The sequence below is a fragment of the Rhea americana genome, unplaced genomic scaffold (assembly GCF_003343005.1).
Source record: "Rhea americana isolate MKP2758 unplaced genomic scaffold, rheAme1 scaffold_348, whole genome shotgun sequence".
NCBI lineage: Eukaryota > Metazoa > Chordata > Aves > Rheiformes > Rheidae > Rhea > Rhea americana.
Window position 1 is genome coordinate 561,349 of NW_028186477.1, and position 14,616 is coordinate 575,964.

General features: G+C 44.7%; 1 protein-coding gene across 1 annotated transcript; it reads left to right on the plus strand.

Moving 5' to 3' along the window:
- Nucleotides 1–4,921: 4,921 nt before the first annotated feature.
- LOC146592056 (interferon-induced very large GTPase 1-like) lies at nt 4,922–13,266 on the plus strand. The gene has a single exon (XM_085311733.1). The coding sequence runs from the start codon at nt 4,951–4,953 to the stop codon at nt 12,289–12,291; it is 7,341 nt and encodes a 2,446-aa protein (XP_085167859.1). The 5' UTR covers nt 4,922–4,950; the 3' UTR covers nt 12,292–13,266.
- Nucleotides 13,267–14,616: the final 1,350 nt, after the last annotated feature.

Below are 14,616 nucleotides of genomic sequence, written 5' to 3' on the forward strand. Positions count from 1 at the left end.
AAGGGAAGGGAAGGGAAGGGAAGGGAAGGGAAGGGAAGGGAAGGGAAGGGAAGGGAAGGGAAGGGAAGGGAAATAAAATTCAGTAAAGACTTCTTAGTAACAACAGGAAACAAAAGTGTATGGAGGAAATTTGTTTTAATAGAATCACAGAGAATCACAGAATGGTTGAGGTTGGAAGGAACCTCTGCAGAGCATCCAGTCCAACCCCTCTGCTCAAGCAGGGTCACCTAGAGCGTGTTAGACAGGATCGCATCCAGACAAGTTTTGAATATCTGCAGAAAAGGAGACTCCACAACCTCTCTGGGCAACTTCTTCCAGGGCTCTGTCACTCTCACAGTAAAGTTCTTCCTTACATTCAGGCAGAACTTCCTGTGTTTCAGTTTGTGCCCATTGCCTCTTGTCCTGTTGCTTGGCACCACTGAAAAGAGTTCAGCCCCATCCTCTTGACACTTCTCGCCCTTTAATGTATCTGTACACACTGATAAGATCCTGTCCAGGTCTCTCTGAATGGCAGCACAGCCTTATGGAGTATCAGCCACTCCTCCCAGTTTAGGATCAGCAGCAAACTTGCTGAGGAGGCACTCTGTCCCCTCATCCAGGTCCTTGATGAAGAAGTTGAACAGGATGGGACCTAGTCCTGAGCCCTGGGGCACATCACTACCCACAGGCCTCCAACTAGACTCCACGCCACTGATGACGACCCTCTGAGCTCTGCCTTTCAGACAGTTCTCAATCCACCTCACCGTCCACGCGTCCAACCTGCCCTGCCCCGGGCTAGCCCCTGCCCCTGCCGGGGGATGGATTGAGGCCAGACACATTGGCCTGCRCCCCCTCATGCTAGGGGCCATGCTGGCAAGTCAACAGAGAGGACATTGAATTGCTGAAGTCAATGTAGACAACATCCTCCTCTGCCCAGCCAGTCATTCCATCACAGTATTAGCTGAAGTATCTCCAGCATGTTTGCTGGAAAGAGATCTTTTGCAAATCCTAGATGTAGAATTGTGCTTACTGTCTGAGGGAATGGATTTAGTAATTATAGGGATGAGTGTGATAACCGAAAGTTTGAACCCCAGGGTGAAAGTACCCAAAGTGTTAAAGTCAGTATCAAGAGCACTGTGAAGTAAAACCAGTATCGGCATTGAATTATCAGTTTCAGCCCAACCTGTGATCCTTAAAACAAAGGGACAAACTCTGCAAGCTATAACACAGTATCTGATTCCCCGAGAAGCCAGGAAAAGCATACAAAAATAAATAGACCGATATTTAGCCAAGGGAGTTCTGAAAGTATTTTTTACCGTATAATACTCCCACACTCCCTGAAAAATAAAAAATAGATAAAAATGGGGATTGAGAATACTGCTTTGTACAAGATTTGCAGACTATCAACACGTGGTGACTCCTCATCCAGTGGCACCTGATTCTTCTACTATACTTTTGCAAAAACCACATTGAGCTAGATATTTTACTGTGATCACTTAACTGCTGCATTTTTTAGCATTCCAGCAAATGAAGAGAGTCAGCCCTAATTTGCCTTTACTTGGAAAGGACAGCATTTTCCATAACAGTGGGTGGTCATGGATGGAAGCTGAAGTTCAGAGTCCTCCATCTCATTTGCAGGATTGCTTCATTTACTGGTTCTGGTTTTGCTCATACTTTCACTTACTTGTTCAAGTTCATTACTGCTGTCCATGTAGGCAGTTTATGCACAAGTATCCTAAAGCAGAGGCTCTGTGATGAGGAAAAGACAAAACTAGGAAACCTTCAGGAGGAAATGTGTGTTTGGGTCCACGTTCTGAAGTGTGGGAAGCTAAAATGTGAACTTTGGGGAAAATCATTGAAAATAACCTTTTCTGTGACATATTTCTGTCAAAATTAATAGGGGTGCAGAAACAGTAAGAGCAAGTGCAGAGTCGTGCACCTAGGGAAAAATAACCCTAGGCACCAGTACAAGCTGGGGGCTGACCTGCTGGAGAGCAGCTCTGCAGAGAAGGACCTGGGAGTGCTGGTGGATGACAAGTTGACCATGAGCCAGCAATGTGCCCTTGTGGCCAAGAAAGCCAGTGGTCTGCTGGGGTGCACTGGGAAGAGTGTTGCCAGCAGGTGGGGGGAGGTGATCCTGCCCCTCTACTCAGCCCTGGGGAGGCCTCATCTCGAGTCCTGTGTCCAGTTCTGGGCTCCCCAGTCCAAGAGAGACCTGGAGCTACTGGAGAGAGTCCAGCGTAGGGCTATGAAGATGATCAGAGGGCTGGAGCACCTGCCCTGTGAGGAACGGCTGTGAGAGCTGGGCCTCTTCAGCCTGGGGAAGAGCAGGCTGAGGGGGGATCTGATCAGTGTGTACAAGTACCTGAAGGGAGGGTGTGAAGGGGATGGGGACAAACTCTTTTCAGTTGTCCCATGTGACAGGACAAGAGGCAATGGGCAGAAATTGAAGCACAGGAAGTTCCACCTGACTGTGAGGGGGAATTTCTTCCCTGTGAGAGTGATGGAGCACTGGAACAGGTTGCCCCGAGGGGTTGTGGAGTCTCCTTCTCTGGAGATCTTCAAGGCCTGCCTGGATGCCACCCTGTCTGCATGCTCCAGGTGACCCTGCTGAGCGGGGAGGTTGGACTAGATGATTTCCAGAGGTCCCTTCCAACCTTACTGATTCTATGATTCTATTAACAATGTGTGCCATGGTGCAGTTAACAAGAGACCTGTCCCCAGACTGACCTGTGCAGGCAGCTTGAATGGTCTTGCCAGCCTCCCAGATCTGTGCATTAGAAAATGTGGCAGTATTTTGATAATGTGCTGCATTTGTGGGACATCCTATTCTTTCCCCAAGCCTTGAAGTTTTTGCATTTCTTGCTTAAAATGTTATGGTGGGATTCATCTCTCTTAGAATCTAAGTATCTCCACCCAAATTACTCTGTTTCATGTTATGGTCCCTTCAAAGACACAAGCACTTCCAGAGTCCAGTTCCTCTGGGGAAGAGCTGAGGAAAAGCATCCTTGATATGGCTATTCCTTTCCATTGCCGTTGAAGGGAGACCAGTGTGACTAGTACCCATGGAGATACCTACACTATACAGTTTAAAATGGGGTGAAAGACTTCCCATGCTAGGTCTCTATTTGTCTACTGTATTTGCTGCTAGTTACACCATTTCCCTTATTTTCTATGGGCAAATTTGCACCCGTAGACTACTACTATGGGGCATAAATACTCTGGCAGACACTAGTCCCACCCATAATACCAGGATTTTTGTCACTGTACCAACAAAAGAAGTGATCCTGATTTATTTCATAAATATGCTTAGTGATTCTTCCCATGTACCAACACAGTTAGACTCAGTTTCTTTCTTATTATTAAAGAAATATATAAGTACCGGTTTTGGTAAAGCAGAAATTCCTGTAGCTACTGCATTCTCCTCTCAGTTTTCCATTTCTAATGATCCATTCTCTAATGAAACCATCCCAGAACTTCAAAATGCATGTGGGTGTTTCTCTCCCTCTCCTCAGGAGCTGTAGATGCAGTTGGCAATGCTTCCACAGTGGGCAGATCACGATCTGTCCAGTAGTAAAACAGGGCACACATTGCTGTATTGTCAACACTGTTCCCTCAGGCTCCCATGTCCAGCCTTTGGCTTGAAACCAGATGAGCCTGAAACCAGAGAGCAGACACTGACTAGCACATCCTTCGTACACCTGGCCTGAGATGTTCCTCTAAAACTGTCCCAGCAGGTTTCATGCTCCCTCAAGACACTCCTGTCACGACCCCGGGTACATAATTCCTACTCCCAGTCTCATGCTCTAAAAAACAACACCTGAGAGGCTAGGAAAAGAGACAGTGTGTTCCCAGGTCATCTGGCTCATTCTGAAAAAACTGGGGCACAGAGAGGTGATTTGGGCACCCAAGGCTTCATGTCTGGAGCCAGACCTTTTCCGTTGGTCTCCAGGCCCTGGCCTTACAGGCCAGTCTACTTGCATCCTTCATACCCTGTCCTATCTTCACTTCATGAGGAAGCAGGCCTGAGCCCTTCCATGTCAGCAGCCACAAATTAGTGGCAGTAAAACCAGTACTTCAGAGATCAGCAAGTGTTCTGGTATTGTGGAAGGATCCCTATTTGGGGGGATCCTTTTTAAATTACTGTCAGATTGAGCTTTGAAATCATGGCCAGGCTTGGTCTTCCTATCCTTGAGGATGCTACAGCATACAAACCTTATAGTCCTGTCCTAGGTCATTCTTTTGGGGCACCTTTTGCTGTATGCAAAAGAGACTGCAAGCAGGAGATTCACACTTTGCAAATATAAAGTAATTCTAATGTACACAATGGGTATCTGGGTTTAGCTCCCAGGCTAAATGCTAGTCTTCTCAGACCCCCAAAAGCCACTGACGAGTCTCTGATGGTTGGGCAGTCATGGAGTGCAACACATATACTATGAGAGGGTAGAGAAGGATTGGCTTCCATAGCTCCCTGCAATGAATCCTTGATATTCATGGGTTGCCATCTCCTGACTGCCTGTTTTTCTCCTTTAGGATTTTGTAAATTTCCATCTTGCTGTTTTTATTCTTGAATTCTTGAGGTGGTCCCTATCTGCATCTTTACAACCCTGCCTTGTCGACTAAGCCTGATGTGTGATGGTGTGCTGTCTTGGTTGAATTTCCCTTTATCATCTGGAGAGCCAACCATCTGACCAAAAGGAGCATCTGCTGTAGGGTGAGATGGATCAGATCTCATATCCATTAACTGTATTTTCCAAATATACAATGACTGTAAAGTACAGGCTAATATTAAAGGCTCTGAAAGGTCAAGGAGTACAGTAACAAGTACTAACACTTAACACCTAGAAAAGATCAGTAAGAAAGTGTAGCAGGTGGGAGAAGAGCTGAATACATATTAAGTTTTATTCACTGAAGAATTCTCTTCAGTATTCAGCTGAATTGGGAGAATTATCAGGTTTGCGTGACAAAAGTATGTTTTCCTCTTTCATAGCCATGGATTCACAGGAGGGCAGAACAGATGATGCTGAAAAGGAACATGCAGCCAAAAAGTTACTGGTGGAAAGCTGTGAGAAAGAAGGACTGGATGCAGAATACTGGCTCCCAAAACTGTTGGAGATACTGGGGGTTAAGTCCAGAGAAGCTCTGAAACATCTGCAATATGAAGACTACCTTAAGTTGGAATGTGAAGTACAATATCCCTGGGAGAAAAAGGCGCTCCAACAACTGCTGGAAATAACAGACAAGAAGACAACTGTTGAGGAGTTGCAGAAGCAGCGCCTGGAGATGACAAAACAGAGGCAAGAAGCAGCCAAGTTAGCCCTGACAGAGTTGAAAGAAATGCAGAAAAGCAGCAGCCACAGCAAGGAATGTATAAGAAAGAAAGAGGAGGTGCTCTGGAAAGCCTTGGACATTCCTCAAGAGCTCTGGACACTACCTGAGAAGACATTAGTGGAGGGGTTGGAGAGGATACAAAAGCAACTGGAACAGCAGGAGGAATCAGTGGGTAGGAGTGAGAATGTCTCCGATAAGGAAGTCCTGAGGCGAGCATCAGGGGGACTGGCTCTGCARGGCATTTACAGAACTAACAGCCTTGCAGACATGCTGGCAAAGCGAGAGCAGCTCATCAACATTCCTGATGGATTCAAGCTCACTGGTCCAGAACAAGGGTCACTGCTTGAGAAGAAAGAGTTTTCATCCTCTTCAGCAGAAGCCACTTTTACCAAGTCCATGGAGCAGCTGGGGTTCAGCCTCAGCATTGCAGCCAAAGCCGGGTTCTGGGGTTATAGTGTTGAAGGTGGTGTAGATTACAGCAGCTCCTCACAGTCAGAGCAAACTCACCAGTCATGCTCCGAGCAGGCATACATTTGCACCACTAAGTACCAGTACATCCCTCTGGCCTCCTGCTACTTCCAAAAGCATCAGCTTCGCCTCTCGGATGCGGCCCTGCAGGAGCTGCAAGACATTGAGCAACTTCTGAGCATCACTGAGGAAGCAAACAGGATCGACATGCTGAAAAGCAGGTGTGGGAGCTTCTTCAGGAGATTTGGGTCCCACGTAAACCAGGGCCCCCTACACTTTGGGGGAATATTCTGGTGGAAAGCATCTACAGAAGGGTTCAGGGCTGAGCAGCAGGAAGAAATGAAAAGACAAGCATCTGAAGCACTGAATGGCTACATACAGGCCAGCTATAGTGGCTTTTGTGTCAGTGCAGGATTGAGCGCTGATATTTCAAAATACAGTTCTGAGGCATCATTTCAGGGAAGAGATGGAAGAGATGCACAGAAAACAATTCAGCTATTTGTGACCAAAACAGGAGGCCCATCAGATGTGGATTCCTTTGCTCAGTGGAAATCTGGGATAGTAACTAGTAACAAAACTTGGTGTGTTATTGACCGAGGCTTTCATTTGATCCCAGTGTGGGATGTAGTCCTGTCTAACCACAGCAACGATTTTAAATCTGCTCATCGAATGAGTAGCAACCTCCGGGCTGCATATGAAGCTCTAACTAATCACAAGGTCAGCATGCTGTTTGGAGAGGAACTAGTCAGTGCAATGGAAGAGACCAGAGCTTTCCTAGAGGCAGTGAAGGCCTGGGAGGCCACAGTGGATGAAAACAAATTACTCATGTTGATAGATTTCAAACAGAATCTGAATGAAAAAACAAAAAATCATAGTGTCTGGATCAATATGTGCCTGTCAGACAAAGCACTGCAGGAGTTTCTGGTAAATACCGTTTTGTCTTGCCAGAAGTCACCTTCGGAAAATACCTCGTATATCAAATCTCTGCTGAGGTGCCTGCTGGATCCTCATGTGTATTCTGTTAAGGATTTTCCTAGGACTTCTTTTATTATGCAATGGATCTTTCACACTGAGCACACAATTCCTGAAACTCCCAATATTTCTGATTTTGAAGATCTCAGTAAGACACTGCTGCAAATGAAAGATTACATCCAGGAAGTTACCTATGCACCAGCAGCCTCTGCATCTGCTATTCATGAAGCAAAGATAAAAGCCACTCTGGCCATAAGCCTATCTGTTTATTCCTTACTCCAGTTTCTCCAAGACAGGGGGCAGAAAGACATAGAACTGTTAGTGATTTTAGTTATGACTAGCACAGGATACCAAGTGGAAAGCAACACTTTCCAGTACCTCCTCGGATGTCCAGAAATTAATTACATTATAAAGGAAATGCAAACTGCACATAAAGAATATCTGAGTCTCAAAGACCAGGATGTTTACAGAGCTCAGGCCTTCCTGCTGCTGACGGGTCTAACTGTAACACCCAAATATAAAGAGCTATCTCTTGAGCAGAAGCATGACCGTTTAGTTGTCATGAAAGATCAAATGAAAAATTCATGGTCCACAGAGATAAAAACTCTCCTTGAAAAGCACAATGCAAACAAAGACTGGGAGATGCTGGAAAAAGACTTGCATTCTTTTATCAGTGGATGCTTGGATGACACATTAGATGATCTGAAAAAACACAATATAATCAAAGACATGGAAGACACTTTTCAAGGAATAAAACCTTCTAGTCAATCTATATCAAAATCTGAGCAGAAATCTTGCAGTGAATCCAAAATAAATGAAGTATCTGCAACCCTGGAGTTCCTCAATTTACTCAGGCGCCTTGGATTAGAAAGTTACTATCCAAGAAAAATGGGGACAGAAGATTTCCACCTAATACACAAGATATCTTTACATGACAGCCAGCCCAGCAAGGACAATGAACTACCATTTTATTTCTTGCAAAAGCTATTAATGGTGGATTATCAGGTGAGATACCTAGTTTGCAAAGATGGAAGTAACCAGGAAGTAACACAAAAAAAAATCCCAGAAAATGAGCACAAACCCTCTGACACCTTTGATGATTTTTTCACTGATTTTGGTGAAGGATCCACTAAGTCTGCAAACAGAGAAAGTCATGTGCACCCCATGGACCTCCAGATGGCAATTTTTCATTGTGCTGATGATTTCATGAGACAGTACATTTCAACAAAGCTCGCTTTTTGCCAGTTTGCGCTTCCCCTCCTAGTACCAAATCCATGCACCTCACAGATAGAGTTCCCTCTCTGGTCCCTCAGCCAAATTAAAAAGAGCTGGAAAGGCATGGAAAAGTTGGGAAAGCAGACCACAATTAAGAGTCACAAAACCAAACTGATTTATCAGGCAGACACACCCATTGTGTCCTTCATACGGATTGGGAGTTCTCCTTCCTCTTCCAAGTCRCAGATCCTGAATGCTCTGCTGAATAAACACAAACACGACACTTTCTTCCATCGACACTGCAAAGGCAGCACCAAAGACTGTCTTCTGATGAAAGGTGTTGTGGAGATCTCTTGGTACTGTCCCAGTGGAAAAAATGATGACACTTTTGACTGCTGTGTTGCTTTCTGTAATCTGCATGGAGATGCAAAAGACCATGATCCACAATTGCAGTTTTTACAGGAGATATCTTCTGTGAATGTGGTTCTCTTATCTGAGTCTGATCAGAGTGACAAGAAAGGTATGAAAATTTTACGTGACCTGTGGCAGTCTCAAAAGCCTTTTATTTGTCTTTTAACTGAGAAAGAGAATGTTGCACCTAGCCGATCTAGTCAGAACATAAAAATAGGCATCAAGAACAGAAATGAAGCAGAATTAATAGGTGAACTGATAAAAACAATCAGAGACCTACTAGCAGGGTCAAACAACCTTTTAAGTCTTGATGCCTGTCAGGACATAGCTCGCCAGTATGGATTCATTATTGATGAAGATGCAGAAGAGTGTGTGACAGCCAAAGCAAAGGCGAAGACATTGGTGCAACTCTTGAAAAAAGAGAAATTGTCTGAGATTAAATCACAGCTATTGCCCCTTCAAGGAAAACTATGGTACACATGGTGTACAAAGGACAAAGAGCTCACCCGTTTGCAGGAAAAAAGGAACAAGAGCATAGAACATCATCGGAGCCAAATTCAGTCAGAGAAGTCTGCAATACGAAGAAAGCAACTGGATAGAGCGTTCCCCCTCAATCAGTTGATGAAATCAGTCCTTAGCTTTCTCCAGTCAGAGTCAGAAGATACCAAGAAATACTTCCTGCAATGGATGAAGGTCTTTATGGATGACTTGACCTCTGACCGTCTTGAGGAACTTAAGAAAGCATATCATCAGTTATGGCATCAAATCCTGGCAACAAAGAAAAGTAATGAACAAAACAATCTGAAAACTCTATTGATGAATAAGTTAGAAGCGCTCTCAAATGAAATCAATGATTCATCCATTGGTCTTGAGCACATTTTGAGAGAGGTAGGGCAGATTCATGAAGCTCTAAACTCAATGAACTCAAAAGATGAGTGTTTTTACAAACTACCTGAAATTGCAGCTGATCTGATGGTTTCAGGGTATCCAATTGAACTGATGGATGGTGATGCTTCCTATGTACCATTACAATGGATCGGGGCAATCTTTGACAAATTAATTGAAAAGCTAGGGGACAAAAGAGTGTACGTTCTTTCAGTGCTTGGCATCCAGAGCACAGGGAAGTCAACCCTGCTCAATGCCATGTTTGGTCTTCAGTTTAATGTCAGTGCGGGGAGGTGCACCCGCGGAGCGTTTATGCAGTTGCTTAAGGTGGACGAGAAACTCCAACAGGATGTGAACTTTGATTACATGCTGATCGTTGACACAGAAGGACTTCGTGCCATAGAGGTGGCCAATAAACAGTCACTTAATCATGACAATGAGCTAGCCACCTTTGTCATTGGCATCGGCAACATGACTCTGATCAATATCTTTGGAGAAAATCCTTCAGAAATGCAAGATGTCCTGCAGATAGCTGTGCAGGCTTTTCTGCGGATGAAGCAAGTCAATCTCTCCCCAAGCTGCTTGTTTGTGCACCAAAACGTTGGAGAAATAACTGCAAAGGAGCAAAACATGGAAGGACAAAGACGCCTGCAGGAAAAGCTGGACAAAATGACACTGACAGCTGCCCAGCAGGAATTCTGTGATGCCACCTGCTTCAGCGATGTCATCCGCTTTGACGTGAACACCCACATTCATTACTTTGCTCACCTCTGGGAAGGAAACCCACCAATGGCACCACCTAACCCCACTTACAGCCAAAACGTGCAAGAGTTAAAGAGTAAAATTCTCCAAGCTGCCAAGAAGGAATCACAGGGCAGCATATTAAGGCTCTCGAGCTTGAAAGTTCGTATTAGTGACTTGTGGAATGCCTTGCTAAATGAAAATTTTGTTTTTAGCTTCAAGAATTCTGTGGAAATTGCCACATACAAGAAACTGGAAACGGTATTTAGCCAGTGGACCTGGCAGCTGAGAAGTCACATCCTGGATTTGCAAATGAAACTGGACAATCGAATTCGGAATGGGGAATTGCAGAGGATCACCACAGAACACCTTGAAAAACCAGCAGGAAAGAAAAATGCCGCCATCATGAAAGAATTGGAACAGTATTTCAGTGAAGACAAAGAGTGTGAGATACTTGTTCAGTGGAAATCCAACATTGAATTGAAGCTGAAGGAACTAAAAGAGTCACTTCTTGCTGAAACTAGAAGGAAATGTGAAAAACTTATTGAATTAAAGAAGAATCAGGGTATACTGGATGAAAGGAAGTCACAATATGAAAACGAGCTCCTGAAAAGGAGCAGGGAGATGGCTTTATCTTTAAAAGGCCAGGAATTAAGTGAAAAAGAACTCAGAAAGAATTTTGATGCTCTCTGGCTCATCTGGGTTACTGAAGTATCCTCTGCTGCTCCACCTCCAGAAAAGATTAATATTGATGTTGATATGGAAGATGTCCTTCTAGAACATTTTAAGGAGCCTAATGTAGCAGCAAGAATCAAGGTATTTTCCAAAAAGCACACATTTTCTGTTGACTTGCAGAAACATGTCATTAAGAAAAAAACTTGGGGCATCTTGCCTACCAGTCTAGATGATGCTGAGGTGAGCCACATATATCGCATTACAGATAACATTATGGCATGTGTGAAGGCAAATATTGATAAGAAAGAGAAGGACAAAATGGATTACAGTCGAAGTTTTATTCATGAAATACTGAATGAAGTACAGAACGGTATAAACTCTGTCCCTAGCAATGCGAAATATAGTTTTAATAAAGATTACAGAATAGATTTTTCTCTGTATCTGTGCAGAATGGCAGCAGAAAGGTTTAAAGAGATGCATGAAGCATTCAAAAAAGCAAATGATCCAGCCATCTACCTAGAAAGTAAGAGAGAAGATTTCTTTAAATGTTTCCAGATTTCCTGTCAAGGAGCAACTTCTATCACAACATTTGCTGATTTTTTGTGCAGTAAGATTTCTCCAGCTCTTTGCCAGGCAATCTATGAGAAGACAGCTCTTTCCATAGCTCAAGACATGATGGTTAAAGTCCCAGATTTTCGTAACAATAGGTGTCATCTGGAGCTTTGCATATTGAAATACCTGGCACAAGAGGAAAATTTTGAGAAATTCCAGCACTACTTTTATTTCCCAAAAGATTTTTTTGAGGAATATGTGAAGAAACGTGTTGATGAGTACTGTTTAGATAAGAATAGGAGGCTGGAGATGTTCTTAAATGACTCTCTTACTCATTACTATGAAAACATTCAGTCAGCTGTTTTTACATCWACCAGAGTTGTCAAAGATAGAAAGAACAGAAATGACAAAATCTTTCTTTGGCTGGATGAATTCTGCAGCACACTTAGAGAGGTGCTAAACTTGCCTAGAAAGGACCTGAAAGGCATTGAACATCTCAGGATAACAGACATASAGTTCCTGAATAACGCCATGATAGAAAAATTGGCTCTCCTGCAAGATGAACTTAAGCAAGGGTTTGCTAATGCTGATATGAGCTCATTTGAAACGCAGCCACATGCAATACTGGCTGAGCAGTTTGCAGGGTGCTGGGAGCAGTGTCCCTTTTGTGGGTCTGTTTGCACAAACACTTTGTCTAAACATGATGGAGACCATCAACTTGCTTTCCATCGTCCTGAGGCTTTGACAGGGCAGTATTGGCATAAAACAGACAATCTAGTTATTGACATTTGTACTAGTAGTGTTGCAAGTGATTGTACATTTAGGATTGGTGAAGACACGTGGATTCCTTACAAAAAATACCGGGATGCGGGGCATCCTTATTCTACTTGGAAAATTCTACCTGATTCATCTATGCAATTGTACTGGAAATGGTTTGTGTGTCATTTCAGGACACAGCTAGAACAACACTACAATAAGAAATTTCAAGGCAGAGGAGAAATACCTTATCAATGGAACAAAGTTACAAAGCAGGAAGCACTCTCTGAACTGGACAAATTTTAGGCTAAGTTGATATGAAGGAAGAACTGCAAGTACTCTGCGTTTTAGATTAATGTAATACATGTATATCCACAAAATATTAYTATGATCATGTTCTCAAGCCATGAAAAGAAAACTAACTGCTCAGAGATTTAGGTGAAACAAGGGGTGCTACTCCTGCCCCTTCTTCCTGCTCAGTTCCATTGCTTCCTGACAAGGTTTTCTTCCCTTCTTTCCACAAACATTGAATTCAGTTTTGTGCTAGAGCAAAAAGAAAAGCATTACYGCAGCAAGCAGTCATATGGCCAAGATCAAGTACCAGATGAAGAGTAAAGACGACATTAGAAGTGCCAATCTTATCAATTGTTATGAGAAAATGGTACCGCCAAAAAATAGCTTCCTTGCAGCAAATACTTGTTCCACTTAAAGAGAGAACTGTGGTATCTGAGAGCAGTTCAACAGCTGTGGGGACCTGTGCTATTTTGTCTGGAGATTACTGTTCATTTATATATAATCAACTAACTTTCTGTCTTTGAAGTTGCTAAAGCAGTTAGTATCTGTGTGGACTGAGTGATTTAACTCATGTAACTAGGTGTATTTCATGTGTTAAGGTGTATCCAGCCTTCCACGTCCCATTCCTGCTCAGGTGCCTGGGCCCAGCTAAATTTCCTCTGGCTCTTAGCCAAGCCATCTGCTTTTGTGATTTTCTAGTCATTAAGAGCCAATTTCAAGAATGATACATTTTGCAGCTTCAGCAGCAATTGTCAGTGTGCGATCTTAGTTTTTCTGCTATCAATACAGGCAGTTGTGAATTGTGTAATGCTATAGAGAATGTGCAACTGTCTCAGATTATACCAGTGAGCAAGGAGATAGATGGGTAGGCGAGTGTGGAGTGTTTGCTCCACAGTTCCCACAACACATCTGGAACTCCAAGGACCTGACAYTCCTGCAGTTGGCCAAGTGTGGTGATTTGCTATAATCCCTTGTAGTCTTTGATAATAAATGTGTTGAATTGGAGCGGACTGGTCTCTGTAAGTGCTGTTTCTACCCGAGTCACAAATTGTGATGATCACCAAGAAACACCGAGGCCGAATCCAGGCAGAATGTCAGCASCTTTCTGGTATGCGAGGAAGACTGCCTGTGCCCAGTGCCAACAAATTCATATGCAAGGCACCCCCCATGCCCCACCTCAAATCCACTTGGGTGGCTTTGCACATTTGGGGCATTGGAGTCCCTTCCCAGCGAATGCTCAGCGTGCTCCCAACCCATCTCCTCCACCCCTACCTACCAGGGTAGGAGAGAACTGGGCCAGGAGCCCTTTGCTCTCCAAAGGCTGCCCATGCCATACTGAGAGTAGGTAACCTGTCCTCATGCCCTGGGCCACCCTGAACATGCCTGCATAGCCCCTCAAGTACAAATAAATGCTGGGCATTTCTAGCCCAGCTTCCTCCACAAAGCAGGGTCAGCACTTAAATTGAGACAGGGCTGCTTGGGCTTTGTTCAGCCTGTTCTTAAAAACCTCCAAAGACAGGTATCCCTCAGCCTCTCTGGGACCTTCATTCCACTGCAAGTAGATACAACCATAACTCAGGAAATCTTGCTGGACCTAGYAGGGTCCGGAACCCCCATTACACCAGGTCCCCTCAGCTCCCCATAACATGGAATAGTACCTGTGTAACAAACCCAGCACCCCCGTAACAGGCCAGGTCCCCTCAGCTTACCCATAACAGACCCGACTCCCCTCAGCTCCCCCATAACAGGGCCCAGCACTCTCGTAATAGGCCAGGTCCCCTCAGCTCCCCATAACATGGCACAGAACAGTGATAACAGGCCCTACCACCCCAATCACAAGTCTAGCCCCCCTATAATAGGCCAAGTCCCCTTAGTTCCCCCATAAGAGGGCCCAGCACCTCCACAACAAGTCCAGCAGCCCCTAACAGGCCAGGTCCCCACAGATACCCTGTAAAGCGCCCAGCTCCCCTTGCCTCCCCGGTAACATGGTACGGCACCCTCATAACAAGCCCAGCACCCCTGTAACAGGCCAGGTCCCCTSAGCTCCCTCATAACTGGGTCCAGCACCCTTTCGGCATCTCAGGTCCCCAGAGCTCCCCCTTAAGAGGGTCCAGCACGCCCACAACAGGGCCCAGTATTCCTGTAAGAGTCCAAGTCCACTCAGCTCCCTGTAACATGGCACAGTACCCTGATAACAGGACCAGCTCCCCTCAGCTCCCATGTATCAGGTCCCAGCAACCCCGTAACAAGCCCAGCAGCCCCAAACAGGACAGGTCGCCACATATCTCCTCTAACAGGCCAGTGCCCCTCAGCACCCCCCCATAACAAGCCCAGTTC